This window comes from Gadus macrocephalus, chromosome 8 (assembly GCF_031168955.1).
Source record: "Gadus macrocephalus chromosome 8, ASM3116895v1".
NCBI classification, from domain to species: domain Eukaryota; kingdom Metazoa; phylum Chordata; class Actinopteri; order Gadiformes; family Gadidae; genus Gadus; species Gadus macrocephalus.
Window position 1 is genome coordinate 10,977,120 of NC_082389.1, and position 26,819 is coordinate 11,003,938.

General features: G+C 47.8%; 1 protein-coding gene across 1 annotated transcript in view; it reads right to left on the minus strand.

Moving 5' to 3' along the window:
* The window catches only part of astn1 (astrotactin 1), a 68,450-nt gene that overhangs the window by 13,484 nt on the left and 28,147 nt on the right, over window positions 1-26,819 (minus strand). Inside the window, exons 7-15 of the mRNA XM_060058634.1 lie at window positions 26,554-26,703; window positions 25,272-25,439; window positions 22,768-22,852; window positions 21,421-21,495; window positions 19,153-19,290; window positions 16,809-16,959; window positions 5,759-5,925; window positions 1,584-1,777; window positions 494-507 (exon numbers count right to left, since the gene is read on the minus strand). Of these exons, the coding sequence (XP_059914617.1) occupies window positions 494-507; window positions 1,584-1,777; window positions 5,759-5,925; window positions 16,809-16,959; window positions 19,153-19,290; window positions 21,421-21,495; window positions 22,768-22,852; window positions 25,272-25,439; window positions 26,554-26,703 (1,142 nt within the window). The remainder of the gene's footprint in view (window positions 1-493; window positions 508-1,583; window positions 1,778-5,758; window positions 5,926-16,808; window positions 16,960-19,152; window positions 19,291-21,420; window positions 21,496-22,767; window positions 22,853-25,271; window positions 25,440-26,553; window positions 26,704-26,819) is intronic.

The window sequence follows — 26,819 nt, forward strand, 5'->3', positions numbered from 1 at the left end:
GTCGTCTCTTATTGGATTCCTCTGTATTATTGACTGCTGTTTATTACTGCAGCGTGTCGACAGGGCTTGTTAGGCTGTGAACACCCAAACATCTGTCACGCTCTCCCTCTCACGTCGTTATGTTTCAGCCGTTTACCAAAGCAAGCACACATTGTCAGCGTCTCCGATAACGCACTGTTACTCTCCAGCTCTGTGTTCCTCTGTCTATTTCGTTTCTGTAAATATTTTAGTGTCTCTTTTATTGCTCTGTGTAATTTGGTTCGGTAACGATTTTGCGATCTCGATTCTTTATGCTCTGTAATATATTTCACTTGCAGCTTTGCAGAAGATTGATTTGATTTGGAAAACAATTAAATGAGAAAAGCAACTGAGACTGTAAGCCAACATGGAGATGAGTTTATTGGTAAGGTGTAAAATAAAGTAATATTCTGTGTTGGATGTGGTCCTTTCACACACTGCAATAGGTCCAACTGTATGACAGAATACATCTCACTGGAGTGGCTTCATCTTTAATGGATTAGTAGTTGGAGAAGAGGATAAAATATCTTTTAATGTTCAGGAAGTTCTAGAAGTATCAAGAAGATGATAAAATATGTCTTGGCTTTGTGACGGAAGCCACCTGTTTCAGATAAATCACCGAACACCACGCGACACAAGTGATTAATACCTATCTCCTCCGCCTCATCTCCTACTCCTCTCCTCCTCCCCTCCTCCTCTCTCCTCTCCTCACCATCTCCTCTCCTCCTCCACCTCCTCTCCTCTATCCTCTCCTCCTCCTCTCTCCTCCACCTCCTCTCCTCTACCCCCTCCTCTGTCCTCTTTCTCTTCCCCTCCTCTCTCCCCTCTACAGGAGTCTTCAAGTCACCAGGATAACAACAGTAAAATATTCATTAAACCTGAAGACTCAGGACAGCAGAGGGAAGAGGGGGAGGGAGGGAGAAGAGGAGGGGAGAGGGGAGGGAGGAGACTGAGGGGAGAGGGGGAGGGAGGAGACTGAGGGGAGAGGGGGAGGGAGGAGACGGATGGGAGAGGGGGAGGGAGGAGACTGAGGGGAGAGGGGAGGGAGGAGACGTATGGGAGAGGGGGGAGGAGGAGAAGGAGGAGAAGGAAGGGAGAGGGAGAGGGAGGAGATAGAGGGGAGAGGGGGAGGAGAAGGAGGGGAGAGAGAAGGAAGGAGTCACAGGGGAACTCCTTCATAGTAATAAGAGATTAGATTAACATATTTTACCGCGAGAGAGAGACAGACAGAGAGAGACACAGACAGACAGACAGAGAGGGAGATATCACATCTGTATCTAACACATATTGTTGTAGTGTGTGTTGGATACAGTGACAGTACTAGAGCCAATTGTTCATCTTTCTCTCTCTCTCTCTCTCTCTCTCTCTCTCTCTCTCTCTCTCTCTCTCTCTCTCTCTCTCTCTCCCTCTCTCTCCCCCTCTCTCTCCCCCTCTCTCTCCCCCTCTCTCTCTCTCTCTCTCTCTCTCTCTCTCTCTCTCTCTCTCTCTCTCTCTCTCTCTCTCTCCTCTCTCTCTCTCTCTCTCTCTCTCTCTCTCTCAGGGTGGAGTCAGAGGTCGGAGGTCACCTGAAGGTGCCTTGAGGATCTGCCCTGAGCTGCTCTCCTTGCTGTGGTTGTTGTAGCCGTAGAAGAGGTCTCCGAACAGCGTCTGATTGGCCGGGATGTCGGCGGGCTCGCCGCAGTCCACGCCCTCCGTGCAGACCTCCGAGAGGGGTTGGCACGACCGGCCGTCCGGACCACGGCGGTAGTCCTCTATACAGCTGGGGGGGGGGGAGAGAGAGAGAGAGAGAGAGAGAGAGAGAGAGAGAGAGAGAGAGAGAGAGAGAGAGATGAGAGAGAGAGAGAGAGAGAGAGAGAGAGAGAGACCAAACACAGTATATTAGGATATGAGCTCAGTTTTATAACATGGGAGAGGTTTTGTGGAGGCGTGACTCAGGAGCGTTCCTCGCTGCAGTGTTCTGTTTCCAGGCTAAAGAAAGCTGCACGACACAGCGGTCCAATTCTTTCATTTGGCAGAACATTTGTAAACATTGAGAAGATAAATAAAAATCCTAACACCTTCAAATGAAGGCTGTATATTGTTTACAAAGTAAGACGGAGAGAGTGTAAAGAGTGGTGACTGACTGCATTCCTCATCACAGACTGAGGTGACTGAAACATAAAAGCCTCAAGGATAGAAAACAGAGAAGGAGACCAGAAACATCAAAACCACCTCATGAACCAGTTCTCCTGATCCTGTCTGTGGGACGCTCACCTTAACGTTACACATGTTACACACATGTTACACACCACGTTACACACAATGTTACACACCACATTACACACATGTTACACACCACATTACACACCACGTTACACACCATGTTATACACCATTATACACCATGTTACACACACGTTACATGTTACAGACATGTTACACACCACGTTACACACCATGTTACATAGCATTTAAAACACCTCATGATTCATGTATTAATTGATTGATTAATGGAAGTAGTCAGGCTGATGTAGCTAGTGACGTAGCAGTGCTATATAGTAATGTAGATAGTGATGTAGCTAGTGGTTTAGCTACAAATTAAGCTTGTGATGTAGCAGTGCTATATAGTGATGTAGCTAGTGATGTGGTTAGTGATGCAGCAGTGCTTCATTTGATGTAGCTAGGGATGTAGCTAGTGATCTACCTAGTGATGTAGCAGTGCTACATAGTGATGTAGCTAGTGATGTAGCAGTGCAACATAGTGATGTAGCTAGTGATGTAGCTGGTGATTTAGCTAGGGATGTAGCTAGCGATGTAGCTAGTGATGTAGCAGTGATACATAGTGATGTAGAAAGTGATGTAGCTAGTGATGTATTAGTGATGTAGTAGTGATGTAGCAGTACTGCATAGTGTTGTAGAGTGTGATGTAGTTAGTGATGTAGCAGTACTGCATAGTGTTGTAGAGTGTGATGTAGCTAGTGATGTAGCAGTGCTACATAGTGATGTAGCTAGTGATGTAGCAGTGCAACATAGTGATGTAGCTAGTGATGTAGCTGGTGATTTAGCTAGGGATGTAGCTAGTGATGTAGCTAGTGATGTAGCAGTGATACATAGTGATGTAGACAGTGATGTAGCTAGTGATGTAGCAGTGCTACATAGTGATGTATCTAGGGATGAAGTTAGTGATTTAGCTAGTGATGTAGCAAGTGATGTAGTTAGTGATGTAGCAGTGCTACATAGTGATGTAGCTAGTGATGTAGCAGTGCTACAAATGGATGTAGCTAGTGATGTAGCTAGGGATGTAGCTAGGGACGTAGCTAGTGATGTAGCTAATGATGTAGCAGTGCTACATAGTGTGTCTATGAAAAGGTGGTGTTGGAACACACTGCACCACCAGAGCTGCTAGCCTTGTGGCACCGAGGTCTTTAATCAGTGTCCACACACTAAACACACGACCACCGGCGGGTCAAGCACCACTAGTTTATAACGCCCAAAGGAGCTGATTCCATCCTCTTCCTTTAATGTTCAGAGTTCATGGCCTGCAGCCACAAAAATAAATTACGCCATTTAATCTCCATCCATAATGTACAGCATTTTAATCTCTTTCCAGAGAAGTATGGTAATTTAATCTTCATCTGGAGGACTAAAGACTTAAAAGAGAGTTCAGCCTTAATCCCAAAGCACATGGACACATTCTGGGATCATTTTTGTCAACTCAACCCAAGAACGAACCAGAGTCTTATTGTTCAGACGGGGCCACGATCGCGGCGCTGGGCTTAGCTCGCTTTGTGTTGGACTAAAGTCTGTCTGGACGTGACATGGCTGTGGCTCCTCCCTTTATCCTGAGGTCTGTTTGGACGTGGCTGTGTAACATGGCTGTGTCTCCTCTCAATTGACCCTAACGTGAGTTTGGACGTAACATGGCTGTGTCGCCTCTCCATTTATCCCAGACATTCTCTCACCCAATGGTTTCCTGAATGCTTCGGTTAAAGATCCCATGGCATGAAAATTTCACTTTCTGAGGTTTTCTGACTTTAATATGAGTTCCCTTAGCCTACCTATGCTCCCCCAGTAGCTAGAAATTTCCTTGGGTGTAAAACGAGGACTAGGCATTCTGCTCAGCCTTTAAATAAACAAAGCTCAGGCACGCTGTTTTGGAATTCTCCCCATATGTCGTCATCAGGGGAGATGCCACCTCCCCTTTCTCTACCTTGCCAGCCATGAGAATTTGGCCCGCCAATGAGACAATGAGCTACGACTGTGCGAATGCCACATGTGTGTGTGTGTGATTACACACACTGTAATGCAAGTGTTGTACACTTCTTTGTTATTTGGATGCTGTTGGTGTTATGGTGCATTACAAGTCGGTTCTCGGTTATCTCAGCCATGGCTGAGAAACAATTGGGGGAAAGGAACTTTGGCTTTGACTCCCTGAAGTAGGCCTACATGAACTGCGACATGGAGGAGAAAGGGATTGTTGCCCGCGATTGTCTCCCGCTTGAGCCCCGCTTCCTGCTGCCGAGGGCCCACCGCCTCCGCGCTGCCCGCTGCAGGAGGCGGCGGTGCCTAAGCACTGCCTGCTGCTCGCTGCCGAGGCGGTGGTCCCTCGGCAGCGAGGCTCCGGCGGGAGACAATCGCGGTCAACAATCGCGGGCAACAATCCCTTTCTCCTCCATGTCGCGGTTCAGTCTACTTCAGATTGATGCGGACGTGGAAGAACCAGAGACGTCGGAGAACCCAACACGTCGTTTGAGATTCATAATATCGTCTGCAGGCGCATACAGCTTTTGGCCGTGATAATATATATTATATGAAATAGATATCTATGCATACTATGATATTATTTAGATATAGAGCTCCAGGACTCTTTTTTTTTTACAGAACATGGCCAAAGGCTGTGTGCGCCTCGCCATTGCGATACATCCACTGTAAACAGATGCATGGCCGCAAGCTGCTGAGGGCCACACCCCCAGCCTCCTCCCTAAACCGCCTCTCTCCTCCTCATTTGCATTAAAGCTACAGACACCGAACCGGCACGTTTGGGGAAAGCTCATTGTGCGACTAGCTCGTAGTGGCTGCAATTCAGCACCACGGCTGAATTTCGGGAACGTCTTCAAATACTGTGTTAGGGGCTCACTAATATCTATATTAAAACGTATAACTTAGAGATACCTTCTTGCATAAAGTATTAAAGGGATATGCCGAGATATTGGTCAGTTTGAGACGTCCTATTTTACCTGATTCAGATGAGTTACCCATCGTTCAGAAGCTGGCTGGGTTAGCGTTTGCTTTCCTTTAGCCTCGCCCATTGACCTGCAGAGCTATAGTAGCCTAGCTACAGTAGCTTAGCAACAGTAGCCCAACTATTACTAACAAATACAGAAAAGACAAAGGCCAATCTCCAGATATCTGGAAATATCCCTGTGAGGCTTCTGAGACACCATCAGCTGGGCCATGTGGAGCTGCAACATTCTGAATAAGAGGTAGACCATCTGGCCCTTTTGGAGGATTTGCTGTTGTTTGCTTCACGGTTCTTCCCTAGAAAAGACAGCAGATGAAAGCAAACAGAGAAAGAGGAGGGTCTGACCCACAGATCATCTGGATGTCTTACAGAGTATGGTTCTCTAGAGCATCTGGATGTCTTAGAGTAGGGTCATCATCTAGGGTTAGGACTGACCATCAGGTCAACTGGAAGTCTTAGAGTAGGGTCCTCTAGAATATCTGGATGTCTTAGAGTAGGGTCCTTTAGGGTTAGGACTCACCCACAGAACATCTGGATGTTGTAGAGAGTGGGGTCATCCTCTAGGGGAGCCAGCTGCTGCAGACACAGCTGCTCACAGCCTCCGTTGAACCCGTCGGAGCAGTCGATCCCGATGTGGTGGTCATAGCATCCGGTTCCGTCCTTCATCGGGCTGAGGCCTGGTGGACACTAGAGAGAGACAAATGGAGATGAGGTCATCTATCTGGGGGACACTAGAGAGAGACACATGGAGATACAGTCATCTATCTGGAGGACACTAGAGAGAGACACATGGAGACACAGTCATCTATCTGGAGGACACTAGAGAGAGACACATGGAGATACAGTTATCTATCTGGAGGACAATAGAGACACATGGAGATCCAGTCATCTATCTGGAGGGCACTACCCTGGTAGCACCCTGCTACCCTGACAGGAGAGGACAGGAGAGAGGAGAGAGAAAGGAGAGAGGAGAGGAGAGGAGAGAGAAAGGAGAGAGGAGAGGAGAGAGGAGAGAGGAGAGAGGAGAGAGGAGAGAAAGGAGAGGAGAGGAGAGAGGAGAGAAAGGAGAGGAGAGAGGAGAGAGGAGAGAGAGGAGAAGAGGAGAGGAGAGAGAGGAGAGGGAAAGGGGAGAAGAGAGGAGAGGAGAGAGAGGAGAAGAGGAGAAGAGGAGAAGAGGAGAGAGGAGAGAGGAGAGGAGACAAGAGGAGACTGGAGAGAGGAGAGGGGCCGTGTTGTGAGTGTCCAGCGCCACAATAACGTCGGGCCGTTTTCTGAAAGCCAAGAACCAGGCGGCTCACAGCAGCCTGGTGACGTGTTCTCTGGAGAACCTCTCTGGTCACATGTTCTTTGGAGGACCACTCTGGAGAACCACTCTGGAGAACCTCTCTGGTCACGTGTTCTCTGCAGAACCTTTCTGGTTACGTGTACTCTAGAGAACCACTCTGGAGTACCTCTCTGGTCACGTGTTCTCCGCAGAACCTCTCTGGTCACGTGTTCTCTGCAGAACCTCTCTGGTCACGTGTACTCTAGAGAATCTCTCTGCAGAACCTCTCTGGTCGCGTGTACTCTAGAGAATCTCTCTGGAGAACCTCTCTGGTCCCGTGTGCTCTGGAGAACCTCTCTGGTCACGTGTTCTTTGGAGAACCTCTCTGGTTACGTGTTCTCTGGAGAACCTCTCTGGAGAACCTCTCTGAAGGACCTTTCTAATCTAATCCTGATCCATCTCCCATAAACCTAGAGAACATCCCAGTGACGGCTCCACCCATCCAGCCACATCTCATCCCATCTGATCGGTCAAAGCTGTTATGTGTCCGATATCTTACAAAAACACAAAGAAAGGTTTTGTTAGCAGCCCCCGAAAATAAAGCCCTGTCGTGTGATTAATGATGGACACGTCCAACAGTCTGAGGAATGGAACCATGAGACTAAGGAGAATCAAACAGACCCGATTCCAGAGTCCATGTCCGAGGCTTTATGGTGGAACAGAAACGGACCCACTGAATAGTAAAGAGAAGGGGGGGGGGGGGGGGGGGCGTCCGTAACGTTAATCATGTGTAGCGTGGTCCTTTGAAGGAGGACCTCTGAGAGTCCAGCAGTGCAGAGGAAACCTTCACCCTCCTGCCTTTGAATCCCGTGCTTAATGGAGATGGATTCATTCCAGGATCCACTGAAACACCACGTACGGAACAACCAAGGAGACATTACCCTACTTACTAGTACTAGTACTATTACAATAAGTATTAGTATTACTACGGTACCCAACTAACATAACATACTATATATATTACTAACTACATTACACTACTAACTTAGCATACTATTACTATTACTAACTCCAGAAGCCCCCAATGCCCCGCCCCCTGAGTGTTAGTCATACAGAATGCTTCGTTTGTCCTAATAAGCGGACGCTGCACTTCCACGGTCCCAGCGATCCACAGGCCTAGTGTGGAGGTATGATATACAGTGGCATGAAAAAGTATGTGAACCTTTTGGAATTTAATGGTTTACTGAAAAAATTGTATAAAAAATTTGATCTGATCTTCATCCAAGTGAAGGACAATGACAAATAAAATGTGTCTAAAAATAATAAAAAAATAATTTTTGGATCGTTCATGTCTTTATTGATAACAACCAAAGAAAACTCATAGTGCTTGTGGGAAAAGTATGTGAGCCCTTGAGTTAATGACCTCAAAAAAGCTAATTGGAGTCTTGTTAAGATAATGGGCCCTATTTTAATGGTCTGAAACGCAAGTGAGAAGCGCCCAGCGCAAGTAGCTGGGCTACTTGCACTACTCCTTTGTGGGCGATGTCGCAATTTTACTGGCGCAAAAATGACTCTTGCGACCGGCACAAATCTAAAAAGGGTTGGTCTGAAGTAGCCTAATTACCCGTAGGTGTGGTTTGGGCGTAACATGCAATAAACAAATGAGAGTGCCAGCTCCCATCCCCTTTAAGAGCCATGAGCGCATTTTAATCTGACGAGTTGATATTTTGACAGCGCGTCTGCAGTCTCCGATGAGACAGATGCACATGAATTTCAAGCTTCAAATGGCTCAGTTTATGGCGAAATAATATGGCCTAATTCACACATGGAATAAGGTTTTCTTCCACAACTTCCTCATTCCTCAACTCATTTATTTGAGTCCTCAAATAAATTTCGGCAAAGAAAACTTAACACACATATGATATGCGGTAACTGTGGTTCTATTTCAGTTCATATATAATATACGCAATACATTATAAACATAGTTTCTTATTAGTATTGTATGCATTATCGTTATCGACTTATGTGCTCCTTATGTGTTCCTGAAACGGCAAAATAGCACCAGGGAACGTTTGGGCCAGAACACGCCTCCTCCTTTCGCCGAACCGCCCCTTGGGGCGCAAGATCATTCCCTAATTTACCGACGCGTGGCACAGGAGGGAAAAGAATGCTCTGCGCCAGTTGCAAACTAGCAAGGACACATGTGCCAGTGAGAAAGTCAATTGCGCCGGATGCAAGATTGGGCCCAATAAGTTTGGAGGTGTGGACTACAGCTACTTTGACTGATGAAAACCCCTCAAACTTTTGGAGTTTGCTCAGCACAAGAATAACACGCTTTCAGAGGATCTACGATCAAGAATTGTTGTTTTACATAATGCTGGCAAGGGTTACAAAGTTATTTCAAAGACTTTAGAAATGTACCAGTCGACAGTTAGGCAAACAATCTACAAATGGAGACACTTTGGGACTGTTGCTACTCTACCAAGAAGTGGGCGCCCAGTCAAAATGTAACCAAGAGCACAACAGCATCAACGAGGTGAAGAAACAACCCAGAATGACAGCCAAAGATTTGAAGGCATCCTTGGAACTTGCTAACATCTATGTTCATGAGTCTATAATATGTAAAACACTGAACAAGCAGGGTATCCACGGCACGACACCACGAGGGAAGCCACTGCCTACTAAAAAGAACTTTGCTGCACGCCAGAAGTTTGCAAAAGAGCTCATTGACACTCCACAGCGGTATTGGCAAAATGTTAAGTGGCCTGATGAAACTAAGATTGAACTATTTGGAAAAAACACACAGAATTACATCTAGCGTAGAAAGGGTATGGCATATCAACATGAAAACATCATCCCAACCGTAAAGTATGGTGGAGGAAACATTATGATTTGGGCCTGCTTCGCTGCATCAGGGCCTGGCCAGCTTGGAATCATTGAGGGGAAGACGAATTCCCAATTATATCAGACAATTCTTCAGGATAATGTGAGAATGTCCGTCAATGTACGTCAGCTGAAAATGTGAAGTTGGGTGATGCAACAAGACAACGACCCAAAACGCCGGAGCAAGTCCACAACAGAATGGCTTCAGAAAAACAAAATCCGCCTTTTGGAGTGGCAAAATCAGAGCCCAGACCTCAAACCAATAGAGCAATGGATTGACTTGAAGAGGGCCATACAAATGAGACGTCCAAAAAATATGACAGAGCTTAAGCAGTTCTGCCAGGAAGAATGGGCTAAAATTCCTCCTGAACGATGTGCAGGTCTGATCTACAGCTACAGAAAGCGCCTGGTTGAGGTTACTGCTGCCATGGGCAGGTAAACAGCCCCCAATTATTAATTCTAAGGGTTCACTTACTTTTTCCATTGCCATTTTAAATGTTGAATGAGTTTGTTCAATAAAGAATTTTATTGTGTTATTATTTTTAGACACATTATGTTTGTCAATACCCTTGACCTAGATGAAGATCAGATCACATTTTATGATTGATTCAGAAAACAATGAAATTCCAAAAGGTTCACATACTTTTTCTTGCCACTTTATACACATGTATACACACACTCACATACACTTACATCCCTCCTTCATTGTAGATGACAAAATAATCTGATCTGGGCAATGAATCTGCATGGTGTACCGGGGCTCTGTGTGTGAGCCGAGCTGAATGGCATTGACTGACACACACATTGTTCACTGTCTGAAGGTGTGTGTGTTGACCCTGACACACTGTTCACCATCTGAAGGTGTGTGTGTTGACCCTGACACACTGTTCACGATCTGAAGGTGTGTGTGTTGACTCTGACACACTGTTCACCATCTGAAGGTGTGTGTGTTGACCCTGACACACTGTTCACCATCTGAAGGTGTGTGTGTTGACTCTGACACACTGTTCACCGTCTGAAGGTGTGTGTGTTGACTCTGACACACTGTTCACTGTCTGAAGGTGTGTGTGTTGACTCTGACACACACATTGTTCACTGTCTGAAGGTGTGTGTGTTTTGACCCTGACACACTGTTCACCATCTGAAGGTGTGTGTGTTGACTCTGACACACTGTTCACTGTCTGAAGGTGTGTGTGTTGACTCTGACACACTGTTCACTGTCTGAAGGTGTGTGTGTTGACTCTGACACACTGTTCACTGTCTGAAGGTGTGTGTGTTGACCCTGACACACTGTCCACTGTCTGAAGGTGTGTGTGTTGACTCTGACACACACATTGTTCACTGTCTGAAGGTGTGTGTGTTGACTCTGACACACTGTTTAATGTCTGAAGGTGTGTGCGTTGACTCTGACACACTGTTTAATGTCTGAAGGTGTGTGTGTTGACTCTGACACACTGTTTAATGTCTGAAGGTGTGTGTGTTGACTCTGACACACTGTTCACTGTCTGAAGGTATGTGTGTTTACTCTGTCACACCCACTGTTCACTATCTGAAGGTGTGTGTGTTGCTTAGCTTAACCTCGCTGAACTTCACGGCCAGGCTGAAGAGATTGATTCCATTTTTTCTCATTTAAAGTTTTCCGAAAGTTAGACGGCCAAGAGGTTAAAGTCTCTGCGTATCTCAGCCGTCACACTCGCCTGTTTCATCTCTTCCAATCTGTACATGACGGTCTGCCAGGGAGAGACCAGGGAGAGACAAGGGAGAGACAAGGGAGAGATAAAGGGAGAAACAAGGGAGAGACAAGGGAAAGACAGGGGAGAGACAAGGGAGAGACAAGGGAGAGACAGGGGAGAGACAAGGGAAAGACAGGGGAGAGACAAGGGGGAGAGAGGGGAGAGAGAGAGGAGAGACAGGGCCCCCCGACCAGCTTAAGGGAGCAGGACCATCGCAGCAGGTAATACACTAATAGCTCTAAGTCATGACCTCTTGTCAGCAGGTAAGACACTAATGACTTTAAGTCATGACTTCCTGTCTGAAATCAGTTAATCAAACAAATGTTAAAAAAAACATAAAAAGGCAACACATAATTAAGCCTTGGGCTGCAAGAAAGGTAATCCTGATGAAATGTTTCAAAGATGAAAACCATTTGCATGCTGATATGGACAGCATGAAAGGAAAATATATTGTGTACATCCCAAACGATGCAGTCTTTCCCATGCAGTGTGAATCCAAGCCTGCTGCAGAAGGCAGAGTCGGCGCTAGCGACACACGTGGGCACGGTGGTGTAAGAGGTTTACTAAACGTGTCTAATGGTCTCTAAACACTGCAGCGGGCTGGCAGGCGTCAGGAGAGGACATGAAGGAAGCAGACTGAAGCTCCGTCAGCTGCCTACCTGCTCCAGCGGCTCTGAAATAGAAATGAAAGCGTGTGCATTGTTTACCGAGCAGCAATGGAGCCAACAACCCATGGCTGAAGAACCGAAGGAGCCACCAACACATGGCTGAAGAACCGAAGGAGCCACCAACGCATGGCTGAAGAACCAAAGGAGCCACCAACACATGGCTGAAGAACCAGAGGAGCCACCAACCCATGGCTGAAGAACCAGAGGAGCCACCAACACATGGCTGAAGAACCGAAGGAGCCACCAACACATGGCTGAAGAACCAAAGGAGCCACCAACACATGGCTGAAGAACCAAAGGAGCCACCAACACATGGCTGAAGAACCAGAGGAGCCACCAACGCATGGCTGAAGAACCAGAGGAGCCACCAACACATGGCTGAAGAACCGAAGGAGCCACCAACACATGGCTGAAGAACCAGAGGAGCCACCAACGCATGGCTGAAGAACCAGAGGAGCCACCAACTAGGGATGGGCACGAGTTGTAAATTCCAAACTCGAGTGATCGAAGGAATTCCTCGAGGATCAATCGAGTAGGCCTACTCGTTAAATCAAATCTATTTTTAGAATGCAACGCATCTGCAGCAGGAATAGGCCTGATGATGAACGGCAATATTACCAACCAAACATGTAATGCTTATTCTCCATCAAAACAGTCAGAGTTATCAGAGTATTCATTATTTATTTTTGCAAACGTTCAAAACACATTTTCCTTACAAAAATAAATATGCGTCTCACAATTTAAATCACGTCGAACCAAGGCCTGTAACAGTTAAAAAAAAAACGAAACAAGTAGCCTAACCATTGCAAATAAATGCTTAAAATAAAACGGCAGCAAATGGACTATGGAAATACTCAGCGTTGTGATCTTCTCTACACGCCCGGGATTACAGCTGCGTCTTGCGGCGGTGAAAATAGCCGACACACTTTCACTTTCACCGTTGCTGCGGGTCTGCTTTCCCGAACTCACCGTTGTGTTTCAGGAGCATATGTTGCCGCATAGTAGGCTACTTTCTGGTAGCTCGATTTCGCTTGGCATATTTTACATTTCACCTTATGATCTCCTATTTCTTTAAAGTATTTCAATTCTTCGCTGCGGTTTGCTTTAACCGCCATCTCTTAACTTTTTGAATTCTGGCGTGCCTGCACACGGCACGGAACGCGCCATGGAAATGGATGCATTTCATTTTCTTTGTGCCCACGTCATGCGTTAGTGGCGCCGACAGAAAATGGATACATTTGCTTCAGAAAACTTTGTTTGTGTGTGTATATGCAAACTCGAGTTTGCCTGTCCACCAACCGAGTTCATTTGTAACGAGGAGTACTCGAGTAATCGATTCCTCACGCCCATCCCTACCACCAACACATGGCTGAAGGACCGAAGGAGCCACCAACACATGGCTGAAGAACCAGAGGAGCCACCAACACATGGCTGAAGAACCGAAGGAGCCACCAACGCATGGCTGAAGAACCAAAGGAGCCACCAACGCATGGCTGAAGAACCAGAGGAGCCACCAACACATGGCTGAAGAACCAAAGGAGCCACCAACACATGGCTGAAGAACCAGAGGAGCCACCAACACATGGCTGAAGAACCAAAGGAGCCACCAACACATGGCTGAAGAACTAAAGGAGCCACCAACGCATGGCTGAAGAACCAGAGGAGCCACCAACGCATGGCTGAAGAACCGAAGGAGCCACCAACACATGGCTGAAGAACCAGAGGAGCCACCAACGCATGGCTGAAGAACCGAAGGAGCCACCAACACATGGCTGAAGAACCGAAGGAGCCACCAACACATGGCTGAAGAACCAGAGGAGCCACCAACACATGGCTGAAGAACCAAAGGAGCCACCAACACATGGCTGAAGAACCAGAGGAGCCACCAACACATGGCTGAAGAACCAGAGGAGCCACCAACACATGGCTGAAGAACCGAAGGAGCCACCAACACATGGCTGAAGAACCAGAGGAGCCACCAACACATGGCTGAAGAACCGAAGGAGCCACCAACGCATGGCTGAAGAACCAAAGGAGCCACCAACGCATGGCTGAAGAACCAGAGGAGCCACCAACGCATGGCTGAAGAACCAGAGGAGCCACCAACGCATGGCTGAAGAACCGAAGGAGCCACCAACACATGGCTGAAGAACCAAAGGAGCCACCAACACATGGCTGAAGAACCAGAGGAGCCACCAACACATGGCTGAAGAACCAAAGGAGCCACCAACACATGGCTGAAGAACCAGAGGAGCCACCAACGCATGGCTGAAGAACCGAAGGAGCCACCAACACATGGCTGAAGAACCAAAGGAGCCACCAACACATGGCTGAAGAACCAGAGGAGCCACCAACACATGGCTGAAGAACCAAAGGAGCCACCAACACATGGCTGAAGAACCAGGACCCAGCAGCAGAGGCAGCCCAGGTGTCCACTAGTGCTGCCCAATAGTCGACTTAGTCAACGTAATCTACCATGAAAATAAGTAAACAGCAATTTTTTTAGTAGATGAGCCGTTATTATTGACCGCCTATTTATTTTTGTTCTCCCGTCTCAAACGTCTCACTGTTATTCAACTCCACACAAGTCTGTCCCCACACGTCAGATGCAGTCTTTATGATTCATAATATCATCCAGAGGCGCAAATAGCTTTTGGCCGTGATATTATATATTATATTATATAGATACCTAGATAGATATATTATATAACATTATTATTATTATTAACATTATTATTAATATTATTATTATTATTATAGATAGATATAGAGCTTCAGGAGTCTGCAAACGGCACCAATCCCTTCTCCTCCATGCTGCAGTTCACTCTGACAGCTCATTTGTATGCAATGGGCAGCAGCTCATTTGCATTAAAGCTACAGACACCCAAAACAGCACATTCTGAAAGGGACAGAAAAAGAGGAGAAAAGCAGTAGCCGAGATATCTTTTCCTAAAAGCTATTTCAAGCAAACAGCTTCAAAAACATGTTTTCTATATTTTTCTTATTTTTTTCTTAGTCGTTTAGATTAGTTGACAAACAAATTGTTGAAAGATCAGTCGTTTAGAAATTAGTAGCTAGTGGCAGCACTAATGTCCAACACACCTCCTTACCTCCTCCTGGTCCTGGAGGTCCACCACACTACGGAGGAGGTCTCCATCAGAACCTCCACCTGGGCCTGACGTCCACCATACCTCCCTACAGAGGAGGTCTCAAACCCCAGACAACTCAGCCGACTGACTTTAGCGCTATCATTATCCTAGAGCCTCCACCTCCATCATTACCCTCCACCTCCATCATTACCCTCCACCTCCATCGTTACCCTCCACCTCCATCGTTACCCTCCACCTCCATCATTACCCTCCACCTCCATCATTACCCCCCACCTCCATCATTACCCTCCACCTCCATCATTACCCTCCACCTCCATCATTACCCTCCACCTCCATCATTACCCCCCACCTCCATCATTACCCTCCACCTCCATCATTACCCTAAACCTCCATCATTACCCTCCACCTCCATCATTACCCTCCACCTCCATCATTACCCTCCACCTCCATCATTACCCTCCACCTCCATCATTACCCCCCACCTCCATCATTACCCTAAACCTCCATCATTACCCTCCACCTCCATCATTACCCTCCACCTCCATCATTACCCTCCACCTCCATCATTACCCTCCACCTCCATCATTACCCCCCACCTCCATCATTACCCTAAACCTCCATCATTACCCTCCACCTCCATCATTACCCTCCACCTCCATCATTACCCTCCACCTCCATCATTACCCTCCACCTCCATCCTCCACTTCATCATTACCCTCCACCTCCATCATTACCCTCCACCTCCATCGTTACCCTCCACCTCCATCATTACCCTCCACCTCCATCGTTACCCTAAACCTCCATCATTACCCTCCACCTCCATCATTACCCTCCACCTCCATCATTACCCTCCACCTCCATCATTACCCTCCACCTCCATCCTCCACCTCCATCATTACCCTCCACCTCCATCATTACCCTCCACCTCCATCCTCCACCTCCATCATTACCCTCCACCTCCATCCTCCACCTCCATCATTACCCTAAACCTCCATCATTACCCTCCACCTCCATCATTACCCTCCACCTCCATCATTACCCTCCACCTCCATCGTTACCCTAAACCTCCATCATTACCCTCCACCTCCATCATTACCCTCCACCTCCATCATTACCCTCCACCTCCATCGTTACCCTAAACCTCCATCATTACCCTCCACCTCCATCCTCCACCTCCATCATTACCCTCCACCTCCATCATTACCCTCCACCTCCATCATTACCCTCCACCTCCATCGTTACCCTAAACCTCCATCATTACCCTCCACCTCCATCATTACCCTCCACCTCCATCATTACCCTCCACCTCCATCGTTACCCTAAACCTCCATCATTACCCTCCACCTCCATCCTCCACCTCCATCATTACCCTCCACCTCCATCCTCCACCTCCATCATTACCCTAAACCTCCATCATTACCCTCCACCTCCATCATTACCCTCCACCTCCATCATTACCCTCCACCTCCATCATTACCCTCCACCTCCATCATTACCCTCCACCTCCATCATTACCCTCCACCTCCATCATTACCCTCCACCTCCATCATTATCCTCCACCTCCATCATTACCCTCCACCTCCATCGTTACCCTAAACCTCCATCATTACCCTCCACCTCCATCATTACCCTCCACCTCCATCATTACCCTCCACCTCCATCATTACCCTCCACCTCCATCATTACCCTCCACCTCCATCGTTACCCTAAACCTCCATCATTACCCTCCACCTCCATCATTACCCTCCACCTCCATCATTACCCTCCACCTCCCTCATTATCACAGTCATCATTATCGCAGAGCCATTATTAGAGCCATCCAGCTCAGTGATCGTCTCCTTCATATCAGGTCAGGAGTCTGCTATCTGCAGCACTTAGTCTCCTTCTCTGTAAACGTAGTCTCAGGACTCACCACACATCCGGTGGAGTCCAGCTTGCGGTCGGATATGCAGCGGAAGTTGCGGCTGCAGCCTCCGTTGTCCTTGGAACAGTCCCTGACCGGGCCGAAGGAGTCCAACAGCACCTCCAGGCTATCGAACGAGGAGCTGATCATCAGCTCCTCCCTAGGAACAAGAACAAAGAACGCTCACACATCTGTTCTCTCTATGTTGTGTCCCTTCCTTCGGTTCCAAAGCTGGACTTCCTTAGTCAAACTTGTCTTATTTCTAATGGTTTGTCCACCAACACGTGTAGATCAGTTTGAATCACCCAGGACAGAGACTGTGTCTCTAAGGGTCTCTAAGTACAGACTGTGTCTTTAAGGGTCTCTAAGGATAGAGACTGTGTCTCTAAGGGTCTCTAAGTACAGACCGTGTCTCTAAGGGTCGCTAAGTACAGACTGTGTCTCTAAGGGTCGCTAAGTACAGACTGTGTCTCTAAGGGTCTCTAAGGACAGAGACTGTGTCTCTAAGGGTCTCAAAGGACCGAGACTGTTTCTCTAAGGGCCTGTAAGGACATGGACACATGACCTTCCTCTTTAGGACTACATCTTTATGTACAGAGGAAACGATATAGAACACTGTTTAGTTTTGCTGGACCGTTTAATAAATCAGCCCCTTTTCTAGTGCCTGCTTGTGTTGTTGCTGTCTATACAAACAGAGGAGTGATGTACATCTCAATTAGCGGCTCGTTAAAGCTGCCGCCGGGAGGAGGGACGCATCAAACTTTCACGTTCATCCTGTCACAGACCAGAGAACCCAGCCGTCTCCTCACCCCACAGGCTGCTCTCACTGACTTTAAATGATGCCTTTAGACATGTAGCAGCTCCACATTACATGAACACTGATGTTGTATAGTGGTGGTGTAGTGGTGGTGTAGGGGTGGTGTAGCGGTGGTTTAGCAGTGGTGGTCTAGTACTGGTGTAGTGGTGGTGGAGTGGTGGTAAAGCGGTGTAGTGGTGGTGTAGTGGTGGTGGTCTACTGGTGGTGTAGTGATGGTGTAAGGGTGTAGTGGTGGTGTAGCGGTAATGTAGTGGTGGTGTAGTGGTGGTGGTCTACTGATGTGTAGAGGTGGTATAATGGTGGTGTAGTGATGGTGTAGTTGTGGTAATGGTGGTGAAGTGGTGTAGTGGTTGTGTAGTGATGGTGGTGGTCTACTGATGGTGTAGTGGTGGTGATGGTGTAGTGGTGGTGGTGGTCTGCTGATGGTGTAGCGGTGGTATGGTGGTGGTGTAGTGATGCTGTAGTTGTGGTGATGGTGGTGAAGTGTTGTAGTGGTTGTGTAGTGGTGGTGGTGGTGATGGCGTAGTGCTGGTGGTGGTCTGCTGATGGTGTAGCGGTGGTGATGGTGTAGTGGTGGTTGTGGTCTACTGATGGTGTAGCGATGGTATATTGGTGGTGGTGGTGTAGTGGTTGAGTAGTGGTGGTGGTGTAGCGGTGGTGTATTGGTGGTGGATGGTGTAGTGGTGGTTTAGTGGTGTAGGGTCAGGGTTAGGTCAGGGTCAGGGTCAGGGTGAGGGTTAGGGTTCGGGTTCGGGTCAGGGTTCGGATAACTGGGAATTAACACCGCAGGCGAGAGGGAGACGTGAGCGTAACGTAGGCGTATCAATTCAAATCGCCGCTGTTTATTTGGCTATATTTTCAAGATTCTAGAACGCGCTAGCATTTTTGGTCCAAGCCATATTTTTGCTTGTGAGTGAAAATTATTAGCCAGCTGATCAACTGCAACTATCAGTTGATTGTGCGCCTGTTATCTAAACAGAGAGGCGTGGTGGGAGAGGTGCAACCATGACAACGCCTGTTTATCAAAATCATTTCAGTGTGCAACATGGATGCAAAACATTCCGTAAATGATATGAAAACAATAGTGCGGGCGCCGGGCGGAGATCATTTTCATTGTGCGTTTTGATATTTACCCGCCATAACCGAGACGCCATAACCGAGACGCTTCAGGAACGCTTGAAAATAGAAGTTATGTGTAAAATTAAGCTTTGGTCGGCGTTGAGACGGGCGTAGAACGCTGCCAGTATAAATCAGTGCACTAGTTTGAATGGAAACTATCTCTAGCTGAAGTCGGACGCCTGACGGCCGACTACAAATGAAAGTCTAAAAAGGCTCTGGTGTAAATTGTGAGGGTGAGGGTTAGGGTCAGGGTTAGGGTCAGGGTCAGGATGAGGGTTAGGGTCAGGATGAGGGTTAGGGTCAGGGTGAGGGTAAGGGTTAGGGTCAGGATGAGGGTTAGGGTCAGGGTGAGGGTAAGGGTCAGGGTCAGGGTTAGGGTCAGGGTCAGGGTTAGGGTCAGGGTCAGGGGTATCTTACCGTACGTCCACAGCGTCCTCCATCACAGTCATATCCGTCTTGCATTTGGCTGAGGGGTTGATCGCCAGCTCAGCAGGGGGGATAACAAAACTCTTGCTCAAGGGCAGCCACATGCCCTCTCCCAGAGTATAGGTGAACCTACGACCAGAGGAGGCGTGGGCAAAATAAATACAGGTTGCAAAAATATACAGGTTGTGTAACTTTACACATAGCCCCTGGGTGTACCTTTACAGATAGCCCCTGGGTGTACCTTTACAGATAGCCCCTGGGTGTACCTTTACAGATAGCCCCTGGGTGTAACTTTACAGATAGCCCCTGGGTGTAACTTTACAGATAGTCCCTGGGTGTACCTTTACAGATAGCCCCTGGGTGTAACTTTACAGATAGCCCCTGGGTGTACCTTTACAGATAGCCCCTGGGTGTAACTTTACAGATAGCCCCTGGGTGTACCTTTACAGATAGCCCCTGGGTGTAACTTTACAGATAGCCCCTGGGTGTACCTTTACAGATAGCCCCTGGGTGTAACTTTATAGATAGCCCCTGGGTGTACCTTTACAGATAGCCCCTGGGTGTAACTTTATAGATAGCCCCTGGGTGTAACTTTACAGATAGCCCCTGGGTGTACCTTTACAGATAGCCACTCGGTGTATTTTATAGATATTCCCTGGTTGTACCTTTATAGATAGCCCCAAGTTGTAATTTATGGATATTCCCTGGGTGTACCTTTACAGATAGCCCCTGGGTGTGCCTTTACAGATAGCCCCAGGTTGTAATTTATAGATATTCCCTGGGTGTAACTTTATAGATAGCCACTTGGTGTAATTTATAGATATTCCCTGGTTGTACCTTTATAGATAGCCCCTGGCTGTAACTTTACAGATAGAGAGAATAGATCAAATAAAATATATAAAACTTTGTATTTTTGTATCGCTTATGTTATTATTTCAAAGTAGGTGGCTGAGCAGAATGCTTGGACCAAGAGTAACACACATTGACAGCAACATAACACAATAGTTTCACTCACAGGTATGTTCACCATCATGAAGGTTATTCCAAATACCAGTGAAGACAAACACGTGATGTAATAATATCCTCCTCGTATTAAATCGTGACACGAGACAGACTCCAGCAAGCCTTAATTTGTATGACAATGAATGGCTTCAATTCTAAGTGAAATCCTTTGCACTTTGATCATCAAAAGCGTTATTATTGATGATGAATAATTCATGAAAGACAAGAAAGGATTTAATAGTTAACCGACCAAACCCATTTTCGGCATTCATATTGTTTAATTTGCATTTAATAAAATGCTAACTTAGCATAAGGAAAGGGCAATGGAATGGACAACAGGCCTGACAAGTCGATTGAAGAACAGATTGATTACACCCCCCGATCCCCCTCCCTGTGTCTGCAGCCCTACCCCCCCCCCCCCCCCCCCCCGCAGTAACACTTTTCAGAGTCTATTAAACCCCCCTCCCCTCGCAGTAACACTGTTCAGAGTCTATAACAGCTCTGCTCCTGTTCTTCACCCTCTCCCTGCTCCTGTTCTTCACACTCTCCCTGCTCCTGTTCTTCACCCTCTCCCTGCTCCTGTTCTTCACCCTCTCCCTGCTCCTGTTCTTCACCCTCTCCCTGCTCCTGTTCTTCACCCTCTCCCTGCTCCTGTTCTTCACCCTCTCCCTGCTCTAGTTGTGTCTCCTCCAGACCCTCCCAGCTCTAGTTGTGTCTCCTCCAGACACTCCCGGCTCCTGTTGTGTCTCCTCCAGACCCTCCCAGCTCTAGTTGTGTCTCCTCCAGACCCTCCCGGCTCCTGTCGTGTCTCCTCCAGACCCTGGTGGTGTTTGGCTGCGTTAAGGAGGCTGAAGGTTTAGATGGGATGGTTGGAGTCCAGCACTTTAACCAGCAGAGAGAACCCAAAGCTGAACCAAACCAGACCTTCGACTTCCTGCCGGCTGCTTTTACTACATCCTGTTACACATTCAGATCGACATGCTCAAATATACATATAGCATATTCAAACATCCATATAGCATATACACAGTACACATATTCACAAAACCAATGGCAAATAAATGGGTTTGCTAATGGTTTGCTAAACCCAAATAAATGGGTTTGCTAAGTAATCAAAGCAAAGCCTTGATCCCTTGATAACTTATCCTATATAACTAACCCTTGATAACTAATCCTTAATAACCAACACCTAATAACTAATCCTTTATAATTTACCTTTGATAACTAATCCTTAACAACTTAACCTGAACCTCTCACCTGAAGATGCGGTCAGAGGGCTGTTCTCCAAGGACCAGATCAAAGCCGCGCTGGAAGATGGTGTAGGGCCAGGGGCTGAGGACATCAGAAACATGAGGAGAGCGGTTAGACGAGGGGAGACAACACAGCTTCACACCTCATGACCTCTTAAGGGGGAACACCGATCGCCGCTGAGCTCCTCAATTTTCCTGAGATATTGAATAGCGATGCTCACTGTGAGACCCTAACCCTAAACCTGACCGTGACCCTAAACCTGAACCTAGGCCAAAACCTGACCTTAACCCTGACCCTAACCCTAATCCTGATCCTAACCCTAAACCTGCCACATAAATAAATTATTCAAAAGCTTATTGAAGAAACAGTCTGGTGGATCCTTGACTGTCAGAGATAAGACATCGCAGGCCTAATTAAGACAGGTGATTAAGGAGAGGTGTTCAGCCGCCCCGGCCCGCGAGGTCCTGATGGTTTAACACCTTAAGAACACATCCTTACTGCTGGGACCCTCCCTGATGAACGTTTAATCTCAACGCAACACCAGCGTTCATCAGCCCAACAATTATAGTCCAGCAACACGTCCCAGAGCAGCGTATGACTAATTAAAGCTTATGAAAGTTAATCCACAACAGATTGTGTGGTGCTGCGTCCAATCAGAGGCACAGGAACAAACGCCTTCAACGTTCCGCCTCCTTCACGCTGACCTCTGGCTTGGCCATCATGAGTGTGTGAGCATAGAGATATAAATGAGTGTGCAGAGAGCTATGAATGAGTGAGCATAGAGTTATGAATGAGTAAGCAAAGAGCTATCAAACAAAATCCTTTAATGAGCACATTTAGAACTAGCATTAATGAGCTACCATAGGCTATCATTAATGTACTAGCATAGAGTTAGCATTAATGAGCTAGAACAGAGCTATCGTCATGAGCTACCGTAAATGAGATGGCCTAGAGCTTTCATTTTTGAGCTAACATTAATGAGTTTATTTAGGCTATCACAAATGGGCCATCATGATTGAACTATCCTAGAAATTCATCAATGACCTATCCTAGGCGTTCACTCATATGCTATCAATAATGAGCTATCATATGCTATCAATAATGAGCCAGCATAGAGCATGGATAGAACTATCATTAATGAGCTATCATATGCTATCATCAATGAGCTAGAATAGAGGATGGATAGAGCTAACAATAATGAGCGATCATAGGCTATCATTACTGAGCTAACACAGAGCTGAAAGAGGCTAATGGTTCTCTTACCCCTGGTTTGGCCCCGAATGGTTCTCTTACCCCTGGTTGGGCCCCTAATGGTTCCCTTACCCATGGTTGGGCCCCTAATGGTTTCCTTACCCCTGGTTGGGCCCCCACTCGTTGCGGATGCAGAGGTGTTTGTGGACCGGGTCCTTCATGTAGCCGTCCAGACACAAACAGTCTCCTGGAACACAACACATCCTGGTTTAGTACAAGTTCTCGTAGAACAGAACCGGGTTTAGAACACGTTCTGCTGGAGCACAGCAGAACCTGGTTAAGAACACGTTCTCCTGGAACAGAACCTGGTTTAGAACACGTTCTCCTACTAACTATTCTTAAGGCTGACCTCCATCCCCACCGACATAAGGCTGACCTCCATCCCCACCGACTTAAGGCTGACCTCCATCCCCACTGACCTCAGCCTTAAGGCTAAGGACGGGTTGAAAGCAGCGATCCTCCACCATGCAGCCCAATCAGCGCCCCCAGCGGGCTGATGGGAGCCCCGCCCCCGATGGAGATGATTAAAGCTGATTAGTATTCCTGAAGATATGAGTCAAGCTCATTACTTATTCATCTTCTCCAGACTCTAGAGTTCAGCATCAGCGCAGCAGACCACCTTCCCATATGAGCGGTCGATTACTCCGCGTGTGTCCTGGAGCCGCGGTCGGTCCAAACGGGGAGCGCCGTTAAGACCACGTTACCCCGCCACACACACACACACACACACACACACACACACACACACACACACACACACACACGCACACGCACACGCACACGCACACGCACACGCACACACACACACACACACGTACACGCACACACACACACACACACACACACACACACACACACACACACACACTTCAGTCCCACCACAGAGATACCAGAATACCCGATCAGGGTGCGACCTGCACGGTGCTTCTCTGTGTTGCCTCTGACTTTTATTGTGAAAGCCACAATCCAGGTTGGTGATCTTTGAAAAGTTCACCAACAACTTTACCCAGAAAAATTGTTCAAAATAGAGGCGGCAGGCGGCAGCCTGAGGAGACGGGTTTATTCTGGGACCTTCTGAGTCACTCAGCATATACCAGCACAGCTAGTCGCTCCTGATTGGAATTTTTTTTCTTTACTTTAACTATGAATCCCTTGAGCTCCTTTAAGGATCTGAATAATCTTTTCCTCACAAACTCCTGAACCTCAGAATAGAAATGAAGAGCTGTCTAATGTCTATCTGTAGAGGTATCTATCAAATATATCTGGAACCAGGTAAACAAACATCTGAAGACAGTAGCTGTAACATCTTGAGACAGTAGCTGTTAAATCTGGAGACAGTAGCTGTAACATCTTGAGACAGTAACTGTATCTAGATTAACATTTTGAGACAATAGCTGTAACAGCTGAAGACAGAAGCTGTAACGCCTGATATCCACCGGGGACGTAAGCGCCGCGGAACGGCTGCGCGGCGGTGACCACTGCTGATCGCTGCCACTCTAATCAATGAAACCATCCCCACCGGGCACGCTGCGCAACGTCTCAGCAGCGTCCCAGGAGCGGCTCGCCGCGCCGCAGCGCTACCATTCCGTAGCACTTCTATTTTTGACACGAGCCGTTGCTGAACCGCGTCAATTTCAACAGAGCGAGCGAGCCGGGCAGGAAGTGAAAAAGTAATAGCCATAGAGCATCCGGTCAATTTTCAAAATAAAACACAATACTCAGCTCATGTAGCCTATCACAACTTCACATCAACATTATTACGTCATGACCCGTGGCACCAGGTCAGCAGTCAATCAATCAAAGGGTCTCAGAGGGTCGGCAACATGGACGACGAGAGATTGATTGTCGAAGTGGAGCAACATAAAATAATTTATGAAATAAATCATCCTCTTTATAAGGACAATGTCAGAAAGGACAAAGCCTGGCATTTAATTGCAGTAGTTTTGGGAGTTGAAGGTGAGTACATTAGGTTTAGGATTATCGCGTGATCTTGTGATCTCGCGTCAATACGGCTGGCTCACAAGGCAGCGCTACGCTGCCGTTACGCGCCCGGTGGGGATTGACGCAGGGCAGAGCTCGCAGCCGTTCCGCGGCGCGTACGCCCCCGTTGGAAATCAGGCGTAACATCTGGAGACAATAGCTGTATCTAGGTTAACATCTAGAGACAGTGGCTGTAACATCTGGAGGCAGTAGCTGTAAAATCTGGAGACAATAGCTGTCACTGACCTGTGTGGGGGTCACTGACCTGTGTGGGGGCCACTGACCTGTGTGGGGGTCACTGACCTGTGTGGGGGCCACTGACCTGTGTGGGGGCCACTGACCTGTGTGGGGGTAACTGACCTGTGTGGGGGTAACTGACCTGTGTGGGGGCCACTGACCTGTGTGGGGGTCACTGACCTGTGAGGGGGCCACTGACCTGTGTGGGGGCCACTGACCTGTGTGGGGGCCACTGACCTGTGTGGGGGTCACTGACCTGTGTGGGGGCCACTGACCTGTGTGGGGGCCACTGACCTGTGTGGGGCTCACTGACCTGTGTGGGGGTCACTGACCTGTGTGGGGGCCACTGACCTGTGTGGGGGTCACTGACCTGTGTGGGGGTCACTGACCTGTGTCGGGGTCACACTGGTGCTCGCAGGGGTCCAGCAGGCGGCGGCCACACAGCTCGTTGACCCAGGGCCCGCTGGCGTTCTGCTGGTGGAACAGTAACACCTGTGCCGGGTTCAGCCAATCAGACGCGTCGAACTGGTTCCCCTGCAGCAGGATGAACCTGGAGCCTAGAGGTCAGAAGTCATAGAGAGAGAGCTGTTTAAAAAGGAACAACGTTTAATGTGCGTTAACTTATGTGTTCAAATAAATTATTAAAACCTGAAGCCCATTTATTAAAGATCAAATCACTAAATTCATCGTTAGATCTGCTTTTCATTTTGTCCATTTAGACAAACAGAGGCCAGAGGCCTGCAGTCACATAACCCAGGGGATGGAGGGAGGGTGGAGGTAGGGTGGAGGTGTGGCGGTAGGGGTGGTGTGGAGGGGTTAGAGGGTTTATTCTCCTCTTCATGCCCAAACAGCGGCTGGTCTATAAACTGATTTGTTTCGCCCCAGCAGACGACAGATTTTCATCAGAATCTCCGTGACATCAAATCAAGTGTGATGGGATTTCAGACGACGTGGAAACATTTTAAATCAATTCCAGTTTTAGCAATTCAACATCCAAATGACCATCTTTCATGGCTAGGTCTCTGGAATGCTAATGCTGAGACCTCCAGACCAGATAGCAGATAGATGACCTCTGAGACCTCCAGACCAGATAACAGATAGCAGATAGCACATCACTGAGATCTCCAGACCAGATAGCAGATAGTGACATTGAGATCTCCAGACCAGATAGCAGATAGATGAACTCTGAGATCTCCAGACCAGATATCAGATAGCAGATCGCTGAGATCTCCAGACCAGATAGCAGATAGTAGATCACTGAGATCTCCAGACCAGATAGCAGATAGATGACCTCTGAGATCTCCAGACCAGATAGTAGATAGCAGATAGCAGATCACTGAGATCTCCAGACCAGATAGCAGATAGCAGATCACTGAGATCTCCAGACCAGATAGCAGATAGATGACCTCTGAGATCTCCAGACCAGACAGCAGATAGCAGATCTCTGAGGTCTCCAGACCAGATAGCAGATAGCAGATCTCTGAGATCTCCAGAACAGATAGCAGATAGCAGATCTGTGAGAGCTCCAGACCAGATAACGTGACAACCTGGGGTCAGGGCTAGGGGCTAGGAGCTAGGGGCTAGGGGCTAGTAGCTAGGAGCTAGGGGCTAGGGGCTAGGAGCTAGTAGCTAGAAGCTAGGAGCTAGGGGCTAGGAGCTTAGAGTCTTCACCGTCGGCGATGAGGTGCTCCGGGACGTGGAGGATGATGCGGACGGCCAGAGTGCAGGAGAGGTGGGAGGCGTAGACCAGCCCCAGCAGGCAGCTCACCACGCTGATCAGGGTCAGGGTCGTCTTGTTGATCGGGCTACGAGGGGAACCGGCTGGACAGCCAATCAGAGAGAGGGGACCGGTCACATGACACGAAACACACCAATCAGAGAGGAGAAGACACCTTCCTCTTCCTCTTTATATCAAAATATAGGGTTAATATAGTGGG